Raw genomic sequence first — 22634 nt, 5'->3', positions numbered from 1 at the left:
ACAACTTCCTTGTCTAAGTTTTAAACTTTTTAAAAGTTAACCGTTTGATAATTTCAGATACACCAAAATGGTAAAAAAAACGGTTTTGTTGATTAACTATAATAACAAGCATATTTGTAATCCTGTTTTTCATATAGTAAACCAAAAACATGGCCAAATATTTCAATTTTTTGTTTTCTTGAATAAAACTTCTTACACATTTTGATGGTTTATAGACAATCACATTAAATTCTATTACATCATCAAAATAAATGCACACGTTAAAAAAGAAAACAAAATGATTTTTTTCACACTTAAATTTTTTACATTCATTTAATATTATTTTTCTCTATTTTATATTTTTTTCTTTTGAAAAAATATAAAAAATTATATTTTTATAATGATTTTATCCTTCTATTCTAACAAATGAATATAAGTGTCGTAATATTATTATTTAAAATAAAAAAGTTTATACGACGATTAACCAGACAGTAAAGTGTGGCAGGCACAAAATAATATGCAGAGGTAAAATGTGCATGTTCTTTTTGAAATCATCCTGGTGATTCATCTAAACAGGTAAAGGTGTCAACAAATTCAAGCTCTGATATACTGGTAAATTAGCAAGTGGAACAAGCACTTTCGGACACGTAATAAAGTATGTCTACAAATTGAAGAATCTGCGCTGGGGTGCTGCCCTCTATAAATCTAAAAGGCCCAACTTGTGAGTTCTTTTCCATAGATTGGGTTCGCGTTTAGGTATTCAGATTTTGCTGGAAGAGGTAATTGAGATCTCGTTTTCTCTTGGAAGGTATATATGAACCAAAGAATGTGTATCATTTGTTTTACTTCCTACTTTCAGGAACCATTCGTACTCTCATCGTGCTTGCGGAAACTGAAGCAAAATTTGTAACAGGATGACCTCAATGGAGGAATCGTGGACTAGTTGGCTCTGTGATATGGTAAAGTCATATTATTATAACTATCGGTATTATTAATGTCTACATGCTATTACTTTTTGCTTAAATTTCACTACATTGTTGCAGGAGCCAGATGATTACAGTTTCATCGGTCAATCAGACACAAAGGTGGAGGATGTTAATGGAAGTTTAGCATCTCCTCGTGATATAGCCACTGCATTAGAAGAGAATCCGCAGAGCTCATTTTCCACTGAGAGTCACTCTTCAGTGACTGAGAGTGGCATAGAAGAGAGGCCTTTGAAGTTAATCAAGACATGCACTTCAAACTCTGCCAAAACAGACCAACTCTCACAAATGAGAGCTTCCACACCCTGCTCCTATATTCTTTCCTTTGACAACACCAATCCACCAACACCGAAGGTTGAATCGGCTATAAAGCCAGAAACCAAGGTTGTGAAACGTGGGATAGCTCTGCCTTCAAAGAATGAACCAAAACGTGTTACTCAGGAGAGCAAGAAAACGGGCTCATCAGCCAGATCTTCTCATCACACACAAGATCACATAATTGCCGAGAGAATGAGGAGAGAAAAGATTAGCCAGCAGTTCATAGCCCTCTCATCCCTTATTCCAGACCTCAAAAAGGTTCATTTTTCTTTAGTGTACTTAAGTTTTGAGATCATATCACTCAAACATATTTACAGATAGATAGATATATTTGTATTATGGCACTAAGGAATGGTAATTTGTTTGAAGATGGACAAGGTGTCTGTATTGGTGGAAGCTATAAGGTACGTGAAGGAGTTGAAGGAAAAAGTGAAAGTGATGGAGGAACAGGGCAAAAGGAAAAGCCATGAACCGGTGACGTGTGGGAAGAAAGCTCAGGTTTGTGCTGCCGCGGACGAGGATGTCTCAGACACTTCATCAAATTCCGGTGAGTTCGGAAATTCTGACGATCCCTCATCCAAAACAAATCTGTTACTGCCAGAAGTAGAAGCAAGGGTGTCAAAGAAGAACGTGCTGATTCGAATCCTCTGCGAGAAAGAAAAGGCAGTGCTGGCGAACATTTTTAGAGAGGTAGAGAAACTTCATCTCTCAGTCATCAATAGCAGCGCCTTATCTTTCGGCTCCTCTGTTCTCGACACAACCATCGTAGCCGAGGTACCTTTGTTACTATCAAAAAATCATTTCCCTTCAAAACAACTGCACAAGGTTAAAGAACCTTTTTAAATTCAATGGAGTTTTCAAAAAGATGTTTGAAATTTCACAACGAGTGTTGGTTTGTTTCAATTGATGGCAGATGGAAGATGAATTCAACATGAGCGTGAAGGAACTGGCTGGAAATCTGAGAGTAGGACTGATGCAGTTTATGTAGAGTATGCAGAAGACTGAGCTGCAATAAAGACCAGGAATTCAGCGTGTTAAATATCCTAGTAAATCTAATCTTTGTTGTTAATTAGCTTATGTAAAACAGCATTAGACTGAACCGGTTAGAGAGAAGCAATGCCGTAGCATGGTCCATCATGGGAAAGTGGGATCTAACTTTTTGCAAAAAGGCTTACAGCCTCGGAAACTATGCATTTTATAACTTCCCTTACTATTTTGTTTTGGTTCTTTAGAAGTGTTATTCCTATTTAGTACGTAATATTCACGATACTAAAAATTAAAACATTTATCCTTTGATTTTAGTCATTTTAATCTATTCTTAACCTAAATAAGTGACCTTTAGTCTGTTGAAATTTTATTCATAATTATTGTATAACAACAAGTTGTTTTAAAAACACGAATGAAGTAAGAGAATTTATAGAATTATATTATTTTTCTCTACTAGTTTTTTGTTTTTTTAACTGGGATATCTGTGGCATGACTGGTGTAGTGGTTAAAGACTATAGGGACCACTTCGCATGTTTTACAAAATGAAGTTTTAAATAGTGGCGGGCTTGTTTCATCGCAGGTACCTTGGTACACAAAAGGAATCTCTGGTGGACTGGTTGCCATCATGTGAACTTTGTTGGATATCATAATACTTTAAATGAGTAGCATAGATTGATTAATAGAAAATGGTTAAATTGGTTGGTGTAAATAGTCTTCTTCAGTGATGAAACATTTGTACTTTCAATTCTATAATCGATGCTTACAGTAAAACTATTGTTAAAGGAATAATAAAGATAGAAATAAAAAAGGATGACAAAAAACTTAATATGAAATAGTTGTGATGAAAAGAGAGTGAAGAAAAAAATGCTGTAAAATATCTTGGAAAAATAATATTATTCTTATCTTGCCTAAATCGTATTTTTCTCTCCTTATATGTTTAATTAATCTTGATATTCCAATTTTTGGATGTGCGCATTTAGCCTCCCAATCATTAGAATTAAGTGATTTTGATCTATCCATTCACTACCAATGTCTCAACATTATTGATTATGATGTAACTTTTGAATGGTAGGATGGCATAAACATTACGAGAATTTAATAACTTCTAATGGAGAGAAACTGTAAGAATTTTTATAATTATTGTAATTATTAAAAAAATCATTAACGAAAATAAATTTGGTAATAAACCTAAATTTATTGACAAATTTTAGAATTTAAATTATGAATCGAAAGTGAATTCCAGATTTGAAAAAAAGATAAGGAAGAGGGGAGACATAGGAAAAAAGAACTAAGCGAGTGGAAAAGACGAGAAAGAGAAAAAATGATAATGGAGATGAAGGTTAAACAAGGAGAGGAGGAAAAAGGAGAGGAGGAAAAAAGAAAGAGAAAAAAAAAAAAGAAGAGAAGAAAAAATAGTCAAACATAACATTTATTAATGGTTAGATAAAAATTTGTTAGTAATTACTAATAAATTTGTGATAGTCGATAAATGCTTATAGATATTTATCGTGATTGTCAATAATTATCAACGAATTTTATGATCTTTTGATAAAAATTTTCAATAATAATTTTACTGAAGAATTTTTTAATATTGATAATTTTTATATTAATAAATTTTAATTACCTACAATTTTGTATTATTATTGACAAATATTTGTTAATAATACATAATTTAAATTACCTTATGTATTTTAATTAAAAATTTAAAGAGATTAAAAGAAAAAATACAATTAAACATATTTAAATGTTATTGATATTATAAATCTTTATATAACTAATTTCTTTTCTAGCTTGTTAAACTATACACATTTTATTCAATGAATTATTTTGCATTAGATATAAAAAATTATTTTTTTCACTTTTATCCTAATAATTTTTTTTTCTTACTTTCATGATTCTCGTTAAAGAAAACTTTAATGTCTTACATGTTGATGGTTTCTAGTGGTATAATAATATAAGGGCTTTATCTAATAGTTTGGTGTGTTTTTTTATCGATATCTTTTTCAAAAATAAATAAATTATTTATTCAAATGTCAGTGCTCAGGTTGTTTTGTTCTTTGTTATGTTTTCAATTTTATAGATATGACACTAATAATGACAAACTTTTTTTCCTAGCCTTGTTAGTTGATTGTTGTAACATATATTTTGTGGAAATAAAAATTAAATATTTGAATTCTGTCATACCAAAATATATTTGTTATGCTTTGAGTGTAACTAGAGAGATATATGGTTCAAAACCAAGAAACTTTAGGAAGACATAGGAAGGTATGAAAGGTCAACAATAATAGTAAAAAATCAAAGCATTACACATGGATAACTATGAACTTATCTAAAAAACAAAAAGTGTCGGATGATTTAGCACGATTCGTTAAATGATTAGTATACCAATCAAATAATAACAAGTAATAAGTAATTATCCTTCTTCTAAATATATAATATATAACAATAATTATAATTGATAATTAATTTTGTCAAAATAATATTTCCGCAAATTTTTTCATGTTTCATTAATTAAAACTATGCAAAAATATATAAAATTTCTTTGAGGATTTTATCAAACATTTAAAATGCAAAATAGATAAGAAATGGTATGGTAAATTATTTTTAGGGTTAGATTTTATCAAAACTCTATGTAATTACTCAACTTCTCTTCTCTTCAATTTAACGCTAAGATCAACCCACAATTTTACTTAAACCCTAAATTTTTAATGGATGAGTCTATGTTTCTTTATTATGAGTTAATGCATGGAATCTTTATTAAATAAAATTACTTTCACAACTAGAGTTTCCCAAACTTAATGAGTCAAATGTTTTATTAGACATTTTGTTACAATTATAGACTACAAAAAATATTTTCTAATAATCAAGTATCAATACATAAATGATCAAACCATAACAAACATTATACAAAAAAACAAAATTATATAATTGAATCAAGCCATATATATATATATATATATATATATATATATATATATATATATATATATATATATATATATATATATATATAGGTCTGTTAACTTGTGTATGCTCTTTTTTTAATTGATACATTTTAGCAATGTGTATTGGATTTTAGTGGATAAAAATACCCTTACATATTATGGATTCTAAATCTTAAGGTCAATAATATTTGAATAATTTTCATTCTTACCTCTCTGTCATTCCTCATTCCTCTCAACTCTTTCTCTTTCATCTCTCTCACCCCAACCTTTTCTTTGTCAGTACAATTGAAAAACTCAGAAACACTCGTCTAACCTTAATCCATCTTCTTCACTTATCTAATTTGTTTCTCTCTCATTTTCATATTTTCTCTCACTCACACACAGTAAACCGCGACACCGCAATTTATTGTTCTTGCTCTGTTCGTTCATTTGTTTTTCATTTTAATAACAAAAATTATTGATGATGTTGATGTCTACAATAATTTCAAAACTAAGAAAAAAACAAGAACCCCCCGTGAAAAGACATTAGCCTCAACCTATAATAGTTGCAAAGCATTTAATTTTTTAATATCAATTTTGATAAAATCATAGAATGAAAGGAGTAGAAGTTAAAATCATATATATATATATATATATATATATATATATATATATATATATATATATATATATATATATATATATATATATATATATATATATATATATATATATATATATATATATATATATCACTTACATGAGAGTTTAATGGTTAGTTTTCAAGAAAATAGTAATAATTCAGAAATTTTCAAATATGCGTTTCACATTTGTAGAAAAACAAAAAATATCCCAATTTTTTCGCAAGGAATGAGTAAATAAGTCAAAGGCAACATTTTAGTAAAAACAACTCATAGGTATGAATATCAAGTGAGTCATGTTTAAATACAAATAAATACTTTAATTCAGCTCATGTTTTCATGAGAAAAAATGTGTAACCTGATTAGATTTATCATAAATGAGTGGGTTAGTGGACTAACTTACTTAAAGATGTTTTGTTCTTCCGACTAATTTGATATATTCATTATTGTATAATAAAAATGGATTCACTCGATTCAAAGTTTTTAAAGCAATATAATTAAAGTATTTACATATTACACCAAAATTTAAATATAATAATTAAAAATCAAAGTATCAATCTACAGGACAAATAAATAAATTAAACATATCTGAATTATTAAAAAATTATTAAAGAACATTATAGTATTTAAAAAAAATGAAATTATCCAACATAATTAAAGTAATGAATAATTATAAAAAAATTATGAAAAAAATGGTAAAAAAACTAATAGAGTAATGTTAGTGGTGGGTTATTAGCAAACTCAGTCTTACACTTTGTTCACTTGAATGGATTTGGAGGAGAATGATTGAATGGATTTGAGAAGATTTGAAAATAAATTTTTTGTTGTTTATTTGAGTGGATTTGGAAGTATTTTTTTTTTAATCGGTCACATCAATCAAATTCTGCACTAATTCTCACATATTTTAGTTCCAAAATCACTCTCACTTATCTCCAAATCCACTCAAATAAACAACAAAAAATTTACTTTCAAATCCTCTCAATTCAATTCAGTCAGTTTCTTCCAAATTCATTCAAGTGAACAAAGTCTTAATCTACTTGAATTCGTTTACTCCGCGGTTTCATAAAACCTAAGTTTCATATTTGAACTTAAAAAATGGAATGTTTAGTCAAGTATTGTATGGTACGACCATAGTCTCTCAACTTATATACCCACCTATTTTCATTCCCGTCAAGATCATCTTATTTTCCACTTCCTCCTCATCATTTTTCTGTGGTTGGTGTGCACTTCTTTTAACACTTAAAAAATTGTATCTTAGTGCTGGAATCGGAATCATGTTGCATCCTATCTTTCTTAATAGGTTTTGTCTCAATCTATTTGATGGTATATTCTACTGTCGCAATTGAAAACCTCATGTGTTGAGCAGCTTTACAAAATTGTGCCCTGCATACCAAAAGAATCAAGGAGTCATCATCAACTACATTTACTTCGGTGTCCACCTACACATGATATCATGCTTTTAATACTATTTCTCACATGTTTTCACTAGATATGCAATTAGTTTTCAAACTCGACAAAACCTAATGTGCCCTCAGAAAATCTTATTTTCATGATTATGAAATTAAATAAATAATAAATACTTTTATTATTTAATTCAGGCCCACACGCACACCACACCGCAATGAATTTTGGCTAACGTTATAATGTATAATTTCAATTAATCACGTACTAAGTAAAGGAGGTAGTTGTTTTAACAGATGTTATCGATAGAACTTACTTGATCTTTTGACGAGGAAGAATTGGTCGGGAGATCGTGTTATTTTGAAATAATTAAACTTCCTTATTTAGAATAAAATTTTATAAAAGGACTGCTCGCTTAATAATCCCAATTTTAATCTAAAACTAATATTATAACTTTACGCGTAAAAATATTCATTCAAATAAATAAATAAATCAACACTATTCTCCCTAAAACTTTAGTCATCTAATATCAATGTATTGACTTCTACGGTAATTTTAGTCACTGATTTAGTTTTAGTAGGGATTTTAATTAATTTTCGATGAAGATGTACTTTTTTAATTCTTCAATACCATTGGTATTTTTTAGGCTCGTGTTGATGAATTCCTTCTTTCTTCACATTGCAACAACTGATAAAAGATTTGATTCTGAGTAAAGACAAAAGAAAATATTTCAAGTAATAAATTATACGAACTTGTTCGTTTTCAGCAATGTGGCTAAAAAAGCAGGAGAAAGATAAAGAAATATTGTGGACACGGAATAAAATATAAAAGGGTTCATTCGACATCTCTAACGATTTCACCCTTTAAAACTTTATCTTTTAAGTTTCATGCCCTCTAATTAATAAAGTTTGGTGAAAATTAAATAAAATTAAATGAAATGGTTGATCAACTTATTTAATAATCTGACCATGTTTTATAGTTACTTGTCATTGTACTCTTTCACCTCTTTCATTTTGTGTTTTTTCGTGTGTGGTTTGGTCTTCCATTTCTCATTGTATTGAAAGAGTTTTGAGAGACATTTGAGAGAGAATTCTCGTTGGAGAAGTGTGGTGGAGGTGTTGTTGTGTTATTGCTGTTTTCGTGGTCGATATTGGAGTTGAGAGATTGATTTTGTCTGAAGTTTCTCGCATTAAACAGGTGCATAAGTCTATTTGAAAGCTCCAGGTCTTAGCAATCCGACGCATACCCATCGGATATTGAAATCCGATCGAATATCAAAATCTGAAAACATGTACATCAGATGTCGAATTCTAGTGAAGGTCGATGGTTTTCGAAATCTGATTCGTGCCACGTTTCTAGATTCGATTCACTGTTTTCACAACTTGTATATACAAACCTCTCTCCTTTCTCTCCTTCAAACCTTCTACTTACAAATCCTAATATAGCAATGAAGATCAACCAAGAAGAAGTCGAACAAATGAAACAGAACCCAACAAACAAAATGTGATCACCATCAAGAAGAAGAGGTTGATCTCAAACAAACACAACGTGCTCTATGAAGAAAGATGGAGAAAACGAAGAAAATGGGAGAAAGTTGAAGAAAGCTTGGTACGAATAAGAGAGCTTGAGATCCGAGAGAAAGCCAAATATTTTAATGGAGAACGAGAATTTGGTCAAAGAATAATCTAGTGAAAAGATTCTTCTACTTTTATTATAAATTAATCACATTTTAATGGTGGGCATTATAGGTATTTCAGAAAATTTTGGAGATGTAGGATGAAACCCTTTAAGGTGTAAGGTGAAACCTCCAATATAAAAAAATGGTAGTCATCAAGCTAACGAGTTCATATATTCAAAACAAAACAACTACAACCCAACAACAACCCCCTTCTCTTTCACATCTTCATAGGTGTGATGAAATAACTATTTGTTCAACCTTATACCCAATTACGGATCATCTTTATTATCATCTTTAAGCCCCTGTTCACATGAATGGATTTGAGGGAGAGTGATTGAATGAATTTGAGAGGATCTGAAGGTAAATTTTTTGTTGTTTATTTGAGTGGATTTTGGAGGTAAGTGAGAGTGGATTTAAAAGTAAAGTTTGTGAGAATTAGTCTAGAATTTGATTTATGTGACAGATTAAAAAAATTTACTTCCAAATCCACTCTCATTTACTTCCAAAATCCACTCAAATAAACAACAAAAAATTTACCTTCAAATCCATTCAATCTCTCTCTCCCAAATTCATTCAAGTGAACAAGAGCTAAGTGAAAGAGAGGAAGGAGAAGAAAGAAATATCCAATTCGAAAATACATTCTAGATTACATAATGCATTTTGGAATGTATATTTTTGAGCAATTTCTAAATTCAAAACCATCTTTGAAAATGTACATTTTAAAATAAATTTTTTAAAATATATTTTAAACTGTACAATCTAAAATATACTTTTAGATCAAAAATGTGCCTTGGAATGCATATTTTAAAAAATATTATTAATACATTTCAAATTATATATTTCAAAACTTGTTCTAAATTACAAAATCAAAAATTTATTAAAAAAACTAAGTGTAGAAGTAGCTCTTACCTTTTTATCATAATTTTAAAGATGGATAATTTGGGACCAGGAAGAAACACAAGAGGTGCAAAAAGAATAGAATGGCCAAAACACAAAACAACCGTAACAAGAGGGTTACTCCCTACATCATTAGATTGCTCCCTACATCACCACATTTTTAAAAATTCTAAAACTATCCTTTACATTTTAAAAAATCCTACATTTTCACTTTTTTTCTTCAACGGATATGCCACATACGTTTAACCGTTATGCTTTTTTTTAGTTTTTAATTTATTAAAATATTATATTTTAAATTAATTTATAGATTATTTAATTTTTTTATTTTTTTATAATATTACTTAAATTAATTTTATTTTATTTAATTAACTAATAATTATTAATTTAATTAAAATATATTATTTTTTAGTTAATTTTAATAAACGGATATTCCATGTCGTTAACAGTTTACGGATGTGGCGACATTCATTCAAGTTTTTTTTTAAGTTTTTAGTTTTACTACAATGTTATATTTTTAAATTAATTTATAGATAATTTAAATTTTTTGTTTTTTTATAATATATTACGTAAATTAATTTTGTTTTATTTAATTAAATAATAATTATTAATTTAATTAATTTAAAGTAAAACAAAAATCAAATTAATTAAATTAATAATAATTATTTAATCAAATCAAATAAAATTAATTTACGAAATATATTATAAAACAATAAAAAGATTTAAATAATGTATAAATTAATTTAAAATATAATATTTTTATAAACTAAAATTTAAAAGAAATCTTAAACGGATCTGGTGTGGGATATCAATTACTTCTAATTAATTAAAAAATAATATAATTAAATTAAATTAATATTAATTATTTTATTAAATTAAATATAATTAATTTATATATAATTAATTAACAAATTTAAAAGAAATTTAAATAATATTTATATATTAATTTAAAATATAATAAATTAAAAACTAAAAAAAAGCATAAAGCTTGAACGGATGTGGCCACATCCGAATGTAGCATACCCGTTAAAGAATTTTTTCTTCGATAGATATTGACTTAGAGAAAAGAAATAAGGGTAAGATTTTTTAAAATATAAAGGATAGTTTTGAAATTTTTTAAAATATAAATTATAGTTTTAGAATTTTTAAAAGATGTAGTGGTGTAAGGAGAAATTTGAGTGGTGTAGGGAGTAAATAGAAAGCCCCCAAGATCACTTCATATAAAAGTGATCTAATTATAAATTGCTACTTTTTACACCCCCGTTAATATCTATCCTTCTCATCTTTTTCATTTCTAAATGAAGAAAGTGAAGATAAATTTGTATGGAATGTAGGATAAAATAACCTCAATTATAAAGAATTTTGATGGGTTTTGTAGTATGATAATGTACCATAAATTCTTACCATTTTACTTCATAACACGCGAAAAATCCATTCCAGGAATACCTTGGGCCGGATAATTTATCTCATTTCTCTCTTTTTTTATAGAAAAATGAATATAATTTCTCATATCTTATAAAAAAGGAAAAATTGTTTCAATAATTTGTTTAAGTGAATTTAATGAAATTAATTTTATGTTTTAAATCAACAACAGAGTAATGTAAATTAATGAAGAAAAAGGGAATTACAATAAAATATTTAATATGTACTTATTACTCGCTAACACGGAACCAAATGTAGAATAAAATGAAATATTGATTATTACTTATTCCTTTTTCACTTGAATGAATTTGAAAGAGAGTGATGGAACGAATTTGAGAGAATTTAATGGTAAATTTTTTTGTTGTGTATTTGAGTGGATTTGGAGATAAGTGAGAATAGATTTTGAAGTAAAATTTGTGAGAATTAATGTAATATTTGATTGATGTCAGAGATTAAAAATATTTACTTTCAAAATACACTATCACTTACCTCTAAATCTACTCAAATAAATAATAAAAAATTTACCTTCAAATCCTCTCAAATTCATTCAATCAATCTTCCCCAAATCCATCAAGTGAACAAAATCTTAGTTTTGAATTTAATGGATCATATTCATATATATATATATATATATATATATATATATATATATATATATATATATATAAACACTCATGTATGTAATAAAGTCTTATAATTAGAGTAGAATATAAAATAAAAAATAATTATATAACTTCCATTATTTAGGAAAAAATTTAACAATTATAATAAGAAACCTAGTTCAATTTGAGAACATATAATATTGTCTGGATATTTTCTTCTAGAATAAATTACTTAATCTTATATTTCTAAATTAGAAGGAAAATACAAAATAAATATATTCTATCAGGTTTGAATAACTTTTATTTTGTGCCAAATAATTTAAAATGATGAAAAATATTCTTTTTATTTTATTTTATCTCTTTCTATCCTTCTAAAAAAACAGTGTTTTGTTTTTTACTTTCAAATATAAATTGTTTTGCACAATCAATTAATTAGAAATATTTACATGTGATTTTAAAAATTATTACAAAACTCTCGCAACTTTAGCTTACATGATAATTTATAATTGAATGAAAAGAATAAACAATTAATGTATTATAATTAAATTATTTGAAAATGAAATATAATTTTTAAATTTCAAAGGATTCATGTAATAGAGAGAGTTTCATATCAATATTACAAGGCTGTTTCTTGATGTTCATGGATGATGTTTTATTTGGAGTCATTATTTTTTTAATATTTTTTTGTAACAATTATTATAATATACTTTTATTTCTTTTAACCCTTTATTCATTTTATTTTATATTTTTAATTTCATAAAAAAAACTATCAGAAACCAGTGTATAAAAAATGGTATTACTGTATAGTTATTTTGTTTATGCCTCTGCATACAAAGTGATCAAAGCAAGAAGTATTGTCCAAAGTCAATTCCTACACAAATTCAAAAAGGTTATACTTTTTTTTGGTTCTTTTGTTTTTTAAAAAGAACGTAATCATGATAATAAATATAATAACATTATAGAAAAAAATATAATATTTTGGAGGAATGTCATGAATTTGCACGTGATAAAAGAGAACACAGAGAAAAAGTTGGGCTGATACAAGGGCAAGACAGAAATATGAGTATTAAATTTTTATTTACAAATTTAATAAACCTGCACCAAACCAATAATAAATTACTTTACTATTAGATATTAAGCATAGAGTTTTATAAAATAATAAAAGATTTTTTTTATAATTATTTAGTTAAAGTAAGTTAAAGACAACAAAATTATATATGATTATATTATATGTGAATTTTTAGTAAGAATAACGTACCTTTTTTCTTTGACATCATTTAATTGATTTGTATACCTCATTCCAAACTGAATCACTCATCTCATTTTGTTTTGTGTATTGCAAGACATTTATAAAACTTGAACCAATAAAATCTAATTGGTTTAATTTATTTTATTGAAAATATCATTCAACATTTCTAGTTTAGTGTAGTGTAAATAGGATGAAAATCTTATTGAAAATGGTGGGACATAAACTACCTTTCAACTACTTTTATTCTTTTCTTGATCTCTCCTTTAGTTTTTTATGTTTCTTTTTAATGAAAATCTTCTAACTTTTAGTTTATTTCTCATATGTTTTCACTCATTTATTTACTCTCAGCCAGGAATACTTTAAATTTTATTTTTTGTTTTATTTATTAAAAGTGATACTAAACATTTGAATAATGTATTGAAATTAACAAATAAATCAATATAAACCATATTAACTTAATCTATATATAATTAAGTTAATCTACAATAAAGTATTATTTTAGAATTGTTTTTCCGTAAAAGTCATTTTATATTTTTATAGTCACTTAAATTCAAGCAAGCAATTTTCGAAAAAATATTAAAACAATCTCTTTGTACGAGAAAAATTGTTGAGTTTATCAAGGAGACATTCAATTGGAAAACATGATAGCAAATGAGATTTGAACTTAATCACATAAGAAATTGAAACCACTCTTACTTAAAACCTTAAGACATTGGGTTAATGGATCTTCGACCTTATATGATGCTCTACTTTCTCATTTCTACCAAATGTGGAACTTAGACTCACACTTGGAATTCTAACAATCTTTCCCTCGAGGGTGAGTCCTTTCCATATTGGTACAATCTCTCTCCATCGGAAGCATTTCCAACTAAGAATACCCCCTTCGTACCGTCGTTCATCTTAACGGGACATGCTTACTTAGAATCCTTCACCAGGAAGACTTTCGATATAGGAACCATTGTACTCGTTTGAGTCAGACAAATCATCGGCTTTGATACCACTGTTGGGTTTATTGAAGAAGAAGTTCACTAGGGAGACACAATATCAAATGAGACATGAGTCCAACCACACAAGGGATTGACACCACTTTTTACCCAAAACTTTAAGAAAATGGGTTAATGGATCTTCGACCTTATATGGTGCTCTGCTTTTTCATTTCTACCAAATGTGAAACTTAGACTCAAACTTGAAATCCTAACAAAAGTCCTATATAATTGTTTATTATGATAATAAGAATATTTAATCATAATATTTTAATTATAAAATTTAAATACGTTTTTAGTAGTATTTCTTTTTTTAGCTTTTGTAGAAGTATTTTGTAATTTTAAATCTCTAATGTTTTCTAACATATCTTTTTAGCTTTTATTTTAAACGATAATCAGTTTGATGCTAAAATTAAAAAAATACTAATTAATTAATGTAATTAAGATAAGTTTGAATAAGTTTGATAAATAAAGATGAAGTGATTTACGAATATATGTGAAATTTGAATAAGTTTGATAAATGAAGAGTTTTATTTATTTTTATTGTGAACTGTGGTTAGAAATAAATATGTGTGTTTGTAGCACTAAAATTGTGCGGTGTTAAGGTGCTAACTAAAATAAAATATTAAAGTAAATAAGTTAGCGTTGGCTAAATGAACATTAATTTGAATAAACATTAAAGATAAGTTAGCATTAGCTTAATGATGTTAGCTAAAATAAATTTTAAAATTGAATGATATTTATATTGACTAAACAGGTGTTAACTAAAATAAGTTTTAACTAAGCATGTGTTAAACCGACACTAAGTTATATATTATGAATTTGTTTGTATGGTGAACAAATATAAATAGTAGATAACTTTTAATTTAGTGGTCTTTATTTAATGATAAAAATTTTCTCATTCACAATTTTCTTCTCTCATTTTCTATACATATCTCATCACACTCATTTTCTTTATTCACATTCATAAATCTTCTCACATTCATATATTTCATTTAAACTCATTTTTTTTAGCCCATATTCATTTCTTTCGTCTACATTAATCTTTTGCATGCACACACACCTTCTTCATCTGTATTTTTTTTTCCTCATCTTCTTCATCCACATTCTTCTCCCCACCTTCTTCATTCATACTCATCAATTTCATCCACCTTCATCTCATTTATACATTTATTTACACACATCTCATTCATCCATTATAAAATTTTCTATTTTTTTTTCATTTATATTTATTGAATATGGAAGTATTATTTTTTAAATTACTTTTATTAGTATTGATCACACCAATGCCAATTATCAACAAATTAAAAACTTAAAAAAAAAACATTAACATAGGCTTGGCAAATACTAAACTACTGTGCTTATAGTTAATCTTTAAAAGTCAACACTAGTACAAAAAAAAAATTGACATGTGTTTTTTGGCCTTAAATTCGACATTAATTGACGTCAGATATAGAGCAATATCTGACGTTGGTCAGATATTGCTCTATATGATGTCAATTAATGTCGAATATTGCCATTATCCAACGTTAATTTACTTTTTGTGTTTTTTTAATTAATTGGGATATATTTTTATAACCGTACGAGACCTAAAAGGCAGAAAAATGATAAATGTAATATAGTTTTTGGTATACAACATGAACTATAAGTAAAAACAAAAAAGTTATGACAATAGTAGTATTAACTTGTGAATATTGGTTTTAATAGCTATGGTTATTGGTTTTGGTGGAATTTTTTTACCACTCTTTTAGAACCCTTAGTTCAGGTAAAAAACACCAATAGCTCTTACTTTTGGGTCTCTTTGAAGTATAAAAATCATTTGGAAAGTGAACTGCGATAAATCTTAAAACGACCATAACATGTGCTTCGGTTGGCCGATTTGCTATTATTATATATGGATTTGGGGTAGAAAAAATTTTCAATCATGTAGTAGCCCGCGTAGGTGACTGTTCCTTCTAGATTTTTAAAAAAATGTTGTTTTCTATTTTTCGTCAATTTTTTTTCCAAGCTTTGCAAAAACATTTCACATACTTAGACTTTGAATTTTGATCTAAAATTTTTTGTAGGGGCTTCTTATGATATTTTGGTGCTTTGAACAAATTTTCAAGTTATTTAGAGATGTTTTGAATATACTCTCAGTTTTACCCTTAAACTTGGATGTATAACGTGTAGTGTAGTATGAATAACAAACAAGTTCAACAAAAGGAGACAATACAACAAACAAATTCTTGAAAACGAAAATGAAAAATAACTTTCTTGAAGGTGGGTTCGTTGGAATAAAGTGTTCCCACTAGTGAGAGAGAAAGCAGAACGCGCCTATGAAGATGAACACCAAAACAATCAGACAAAATAAACGAAAATCATAACCAAAGTACTTAATCAACATGAATTTGTATAAAATGAAAGAAATATTACATGTGTTGGTCACCAAACTTCGTTCGAGAACAGTTTAAGCATATAAGAGGTCTCGTGCTAAGATAAAGTGAATGAATTTTCAACCTCCCACCCCAATTTTTATTGAATTCACTAACATATAACGTCTGATTCTAGGGCATTCGATGTTTTATAACATTTTGGCATCTGATTCTAGGGCATTCGATGTCATATGGAAGTACATTTTCACCTTCGCGCCAAACATCTTCGCCAAATTTACCTAATAGAATGTTGAACTTCTCAATATTTGACATCTTATAACGATTTGATGTCAGACAATTGAACTTTTATTTACAGAAATGTTACCGATCATTTTTAATGTTGACTTTTTCATTTTCTGATGTTGAATGTGAGGTGATGAAGTCTTATTTTACACATGATAACAAATTAATATCTATAATTTTAAAAGTTGTGTATGTATGTGTTGCAGATCCGATATTTGTAACCATTTTGCATTAGTTTTTTATTGTTACTGTTTGCTTTTAACCAACCTAATTCCATGTTTTTTTTAATTATTTTTTTATCTAGAAAGGTACACAAATAATAAATCATACATAAAAAGAAATAGTTAAAGATATGAAGAAATTATAATAAAACATATAAAAGAAATCATTATCTCAATTAAATCAAATAATCATGTCTATTTGATCTATGAAAACATAGTTCCAATAGAACAATCTCAATACATCTTTTCTTCCTTTTTCTCAATTATAAAGTTCAATTGTGATTTCGAAAAGATAGCACATTATTACAAGACGAAGAAAATATATATACCCATTCGGAATACTTACTTTTAATATGATGGATATAATTAAATATGTTTAATTTAATAACTTAATTACATATTTTACTTTTCAGTTATTATCATTTTAAGAATTTTATCATTTAATTGGTTACGCAGTTAAAGTATATAATTTTTTATTATGGATCCACCGTATGTGTGATGACATGTAAAGAAAAAAGTTAGAGAAATGAAATGACATTAAAGAGTTTATCCTAGGTACGCATACCTACTTTTTTTACTTACAGTTCTGCCATTACTCTCGTAGCTTTAGTCCTTTGTCACTCTCAGTGAAAAGCTAATCAACCCAAAAACAATGCCATGTTTTAGTTCATGGTTTCTTGAACATGATCACAACACAACATAAGCTATGGAAGATCTTGAGCACTCCAGGCTTGACCTTATTTTGCTACTACGCGGCGTCACGCATCTTCCTCACATTTTTCATTTTCATTTCACCTGCTCCTCATTGTCGTACACCGCTACCGTACTTTTGGACCTTCAAAATTAAGGACAAAATTTTAATAATTGTTATGCTGTGGGACCCTGCACCTTCCGTACCCATAACTTTTGCTGGAATTTTCCAAAATCAACATTAATGCCCATGCATCCCTTTACGGTTTACAATTATCACTGTTGTTCTTTCTTTCCTCTCTCTCAAACAAATAAATGGTGCTCCATATCAAAGAGTCAAAAGTGTGTTTATTTTAACATTTGAGTCTCTGTCAACAAAATACAAAAGAAAAGTGGGACGAGAAAAGAAGCAAAAAAAGACAAACGCGTTTCAGAGCAACCAAAGATCGTAGAGAAAGTGGTAAAAGAAAAAAGGAGTTTGTTTATTATTGTGGACAGACATTGTCAACCAACACGATAGTGAATGTTAATTAAAATATGCAAGCGGAAAATCAGCATTTCCTGATTCGCTGATAAGCTTGATTAGTTGATTAATTAATTAAAGTGGAGGATGATGAACGTGTAAACACAGTTGGGCTTGGAAAGGAAAATATGAAAAATAGTAGTAATTAATGAATGTCTAAAAGGCTAAAGAAGATAGTTGTTGAAGAAGATGTTGCAATTCCCGATTGATGGGAGGGAGAGTAGAAAGCTGAGTCATCCCATCCACATTGTTAATCCAAGTGATGCGATGATCCGTTGGTAACGGCAGGTACTTTGGGTCAACTAGCATCTACAGTTATTACGTGTTTCTAATCCTACTCTTTATTGTTACTGTTCAATCTTTGTCAATGCTTCTAGAATAAAAAACAATTTAACAATTTTGTTTTTTCTTTCTACTTTTCACAACTCCGTTCGATCCCTTTCGGATTACGATACACACAATATGGTGAAATAATTCAGACTTTGGATGACTTTTCTAGTCTTAAATAATTTTTTAACTCTATCTTATCATTTTCTTGTTAAATTTTTATTAACTTTATATATCACCTTCGTATGTTCATGGACTATACTATTTTGTTGGTATGATCTATTTGGATTCATTCATGAACGGTTGTATTCTAACTCGTTCACTTAATATATAATTCTAAAAGTATGTGTTTGGTGTTAGGACAACTATGATGACTTAAACCAATTAATATTACTTTTGTGAGTTATGCATTTGTGGTGGTGAGTTATGCACTTGTGGTGGTGGAACAACTTGTCCAACCAAGCTACCAAACACAAGGTCAGTCCATTAACATTTTTTGCCAAGATATAACTCTTAGACTATGACCTCCTAAACCTTTCACCACATATTTCACTCTTCTCTACTTGAGATTGCATGATTATTAGAGCGATAAGATAACTCCCAGTACTGAATCCATATATTAATACATAAATATTACCATAGAATCTTCCCACAAGATCCCTTGAATTACACCAAACACACACAATGTTCATATTCATTAACAAGCTCATCATCATCACAATTTCATACATGAATAAACACCATCATACTTTTAAACATACATAAACTACATTGACTCTACCTCAAATAGTCAAGGAAGAAGAACATTTCAAAGGTACACATTGACGCTTAGAGGTGGTGTCCAACGCAATACTTCTCGACAAAGGTGGCGCTAAGCGCCATTCTTCTCACAACAAGTTGCGCTCAGCGGCACTTTTTTGGCGGTCAACACCTTGGAGTTAAAATGCTCCAAACATACAGTATAAGCATGACGCTTAGTGGCACCTAGCGCAACTCAATGTCAAACCATACTTAAATGATTTCTAAAGAGAAAAAAAGAAATTGTGTATTCTAAAATAATAAAATCTTTCCTAAAAAGACTATTTATATTAAAAAAATTTAATATTAAAATAATCAAATTTTACTATTTTTAAATCATTATCACTAATAAATTATTATTTTTTAGGGTCTTCACATTAATTAACTTTTTTAAGTGAGTCAACTAATAAACTTGAAACATCACAAAAATAAATCTACAATTCACATTTTTATTTTACAAAAAAATTTTCATTTCCAACTTTATAAACTACATTCACTAGAAAATTTGAACTCTTTGTAATTGTTGTACGTTATGTTATTATATCATTAGTAATATTAATTAAAAAGGTAACAACACCGTTAAAATATCACATCAATATGTTATCTCAGTAGAAGATAAAAACATTAAAACCATATTTACGAGGACTACAATAAAAAATAGTGGACTAAAAATTAATTTTCTAAAAGAAATAAACATTATCTTAACATTAATATTCAACTAAAGGAAACAATTAATTATTGTGGCGCCAACTAAAAGAAATAAACATTATCTCAACATTATTTGAGGATTTAGAAAAGACAGAGAGATTTTAAAATGATTTTTTTACGTAAATATTTATGTAAAAAAATACATTATATTCAAGTAATGGTTTTAACTGATATAAATAAATTTGGTGATATTTAGTTAGGATAATTAGAATTTTTTAAGGAAAGTTATAAAATCTTATATTATGATTAAGATTTCTTTTACAAGTTGTAAAAGTTCTTTTATAATTGAAAGTATACCAATTTTAACAGGATTATCTTCTTAAAAAAAATAGTGGATTTCGTGTTGCATTTTTACTAATAAGATATATAAAATTCGCATAAACTAAATAATCTTACGGAAACTTTTGACTAATCTCTCTTTCTTTTTCTACTAGTTGTCAGGCAATTTTTTTTTACCTCTTATTAAGTTCTATTATCTTCATTCAAGACCACATATACATTTATGTGCGGTAGGATATAACCTTTTATTGCAAACAATAATTTTCGTTTTAATTAATCGACGAATTTTGTTATCAGAAATGGCAGCGAAGAACATGATTTTAAGCCCAATGGTTGAAACGAAAAGATACTAATGGTTGCCTAATACAAAAAGAAAATGAAGTTAAAACTAATTAACAATTGTATTGTAATTGATGTAGTTGTATTTTGAGTTCATTGTTGTTGATTGAAACTTGAGAACAAAGATCTCAAAATTGTAATTCATACGCTCAATAAATAACTTATACATGATTTCTCACCAAGTTGAATAAAAGAACACGAAAAACATGACTTGAAATCAAAACCGTACATAATTGATTCAAGTCTGCCTACAATCTATTAAGCCATTTCAAACAACACTTTCAAAACATCTCCTCCATTAATAATTAATAAGAAATAAAATCCAAATATTATTTTCTATGAACAAAACAAATAATCAAAAGTAAAAGAAGAAGTAAGGAAAAAATAATTTACTAAAATTGACCACTTTTCTCGTTTCCTTTTTCTTTTATAAACCCAATTAATATACATTTTCTTTCCATTTTTTTCTCGCTTTTTAGCCTTTTTGTTTTTCAATCGGACAATTTAATTTTCTACTTATTTATTACATATTTTTCTTATTTTCGTTTCTATTCCACTCCCCCAATTTCTATTCTTTCAAACCAGACAAAAACTTTAACTTCGTTCATTTGTAATCAATTCACAATAACTAAAAAAATGGGTTAATTTACTTAATAATATGCAATTTATATGTAATTATATCAATTATCGTAAAATAATTAATGTATATAAAGAGTAACAATAATAATTAAAGTTTTAAATTTCGAATGTTCATAAAAAATAGAAATATACAATTCATAAAATTTATTAATTACAGATTAAAATAATTATTAGTATTTTGATAGTACGTGAGATAGTTAATTTTTTATGAAAGAATAAAAAAGAACAATATCTTACAATTAAAAATGAAAAAAAAAATTGTATTGCAAAAAGGATATTCTCAATAATGAGTAATTCACTTTATAGTCCTTAGTACAATTAATGCAATTAGAGTTCCTTAAAACATGTACCAGGGAGTTGATCTACCTTAAAAAATAAAAAATAAAGAATGATTGAAACACGAAAGTAGAGGAGCTAGCCTGTAAAGATCTTGCCAAGATATTGCCGGGTCAACTGGAACAACACAGACACTATAAGTCAAACACATGTTAATCACGTGTTCTTTTAATGCAACGAAATCACATATCTCCCCCTTTCTCTTTATTTATTTATACCCGTACACGTCTTTTACATAATTTGAATTCTCTGTTGTTTTTAGAATACAAATTTTATAATGTTTTAATTACTAAATCATATGATTTCATTTTCAATTTTATATATAGAGTTTCATAATAAAAGTAATTTTTACATAATTATATAATTTTGTAAATAAAATGGACTTTATATATATATATATATATATATATATATATATATATATATATATATATATATATATTATACATTAAAATAAAGTTAATGGATAAACTATTAAATATTTTTTCAATTATAATTTTATTATTGTTTAAATTTAATTTTATAAAAGTTAAACAGAATAAATTTGCTTATGTAGGATAAATTGGCATAATTCATTACTTCCAATGGAATAGGAATATGAACACTTTTTCTCTTTTTTCCAATAGATGTTTATGAAGATGGTTTACTTTGTTTTTGTTTGCGAATTAGATATCTTAATTAGGATTGTTTTGAATTGTAATATAATAAATAAATAAATAACATTATATGCGTATGGTTATTATGTAATATAATGGATGATAAATAAATGTCGAGAAACAATTATATTTAACTAATTTATTATGAAATAGGCTATGTCTAGTTTATGGAATAATTTAAAGTAATTATTTGTTGTAGAAATGGACGTTCAATCATTTAGTTCTAAATTTATTGATTATGTTAGATCAACATGAACAATATACATTTATCAATTTTTACAATATTGTGTTAGATGTTAAATATTTTCATTTTAGTTTTCACTTATGGCTTTTATACTTTATAACTTTTCACATTATAATACTTATTAACAATTTATTTTGATATAATTGATTTCATGTT

General features: G+C 27.3%; 1 protein-coding gene across 1 annotated transcript; it reads left to right on the top strand.

Moving 5' to 3' along the window:
• Nucleotides 1-603: 603 nt before the first annotated feature.
• LOC124830391 (transcription factor bHLH18-like) lies at nt 604-2506 on the top strand. Its single transcript, XM_047304079.2, has 5 exons — nt 604-758; nt 839-938; nt 1023-1538; nt 1650-2054; nt 2194-2506. The coding sequence occupies exons 2-5, from the start codon at nt 894-896 to the stop codon at nt 2266-2268; spliced, it is 1041 nt and encodes a 346-aa protein (XP_047160035.2). The 5' UTR covers nt 604-758; nt 839-893; the 3' UTR covers nt 2269-2506.
• Nucleotides 2507-22634: the final 20128 nt, after the last annotated feature.

Source organism: Vigna umbellata, chromosome 1, assembly GCF_029865625.1.
Source record: "Vigna umbellata cultivar VRB3 chromosome 1, Vumbellata_1.0, whole genome shotgun sequence".
Classification (NCBI taxonomy): domain Eukaryota; kingdom Viridiplantae; phylum Streptophyta; class Magnoliopsida; order Fabales; family Fabaceae; genus Vigna; species Vigna umbellata.
This window is presented reverse-complemented; position numbering and strand designations above follow the sequence as displayed.

Coding starts and splice junctions, on each gene's coding strand:
- LOC124830391 (XM_047304079.2), top strand. CDS start 894: ATGACCTCAATGGAGGAATCGTGGACTAGTTGGCTCTGTGATATG. Junction 939..1,022: donor CTAGTTGGCTCTGTGATATG/GTAAAGTCATAT, acceptor ACATTGTTGCAG/GAGCCAGATGATTACAGTTT. Junction 2,055..2,193: donor ACACAACCATCGTAGCCGAG/GTACCTTTGTTA, acceptor AATTGATGGCAG/ATGGAAGATGAATTCAACAT.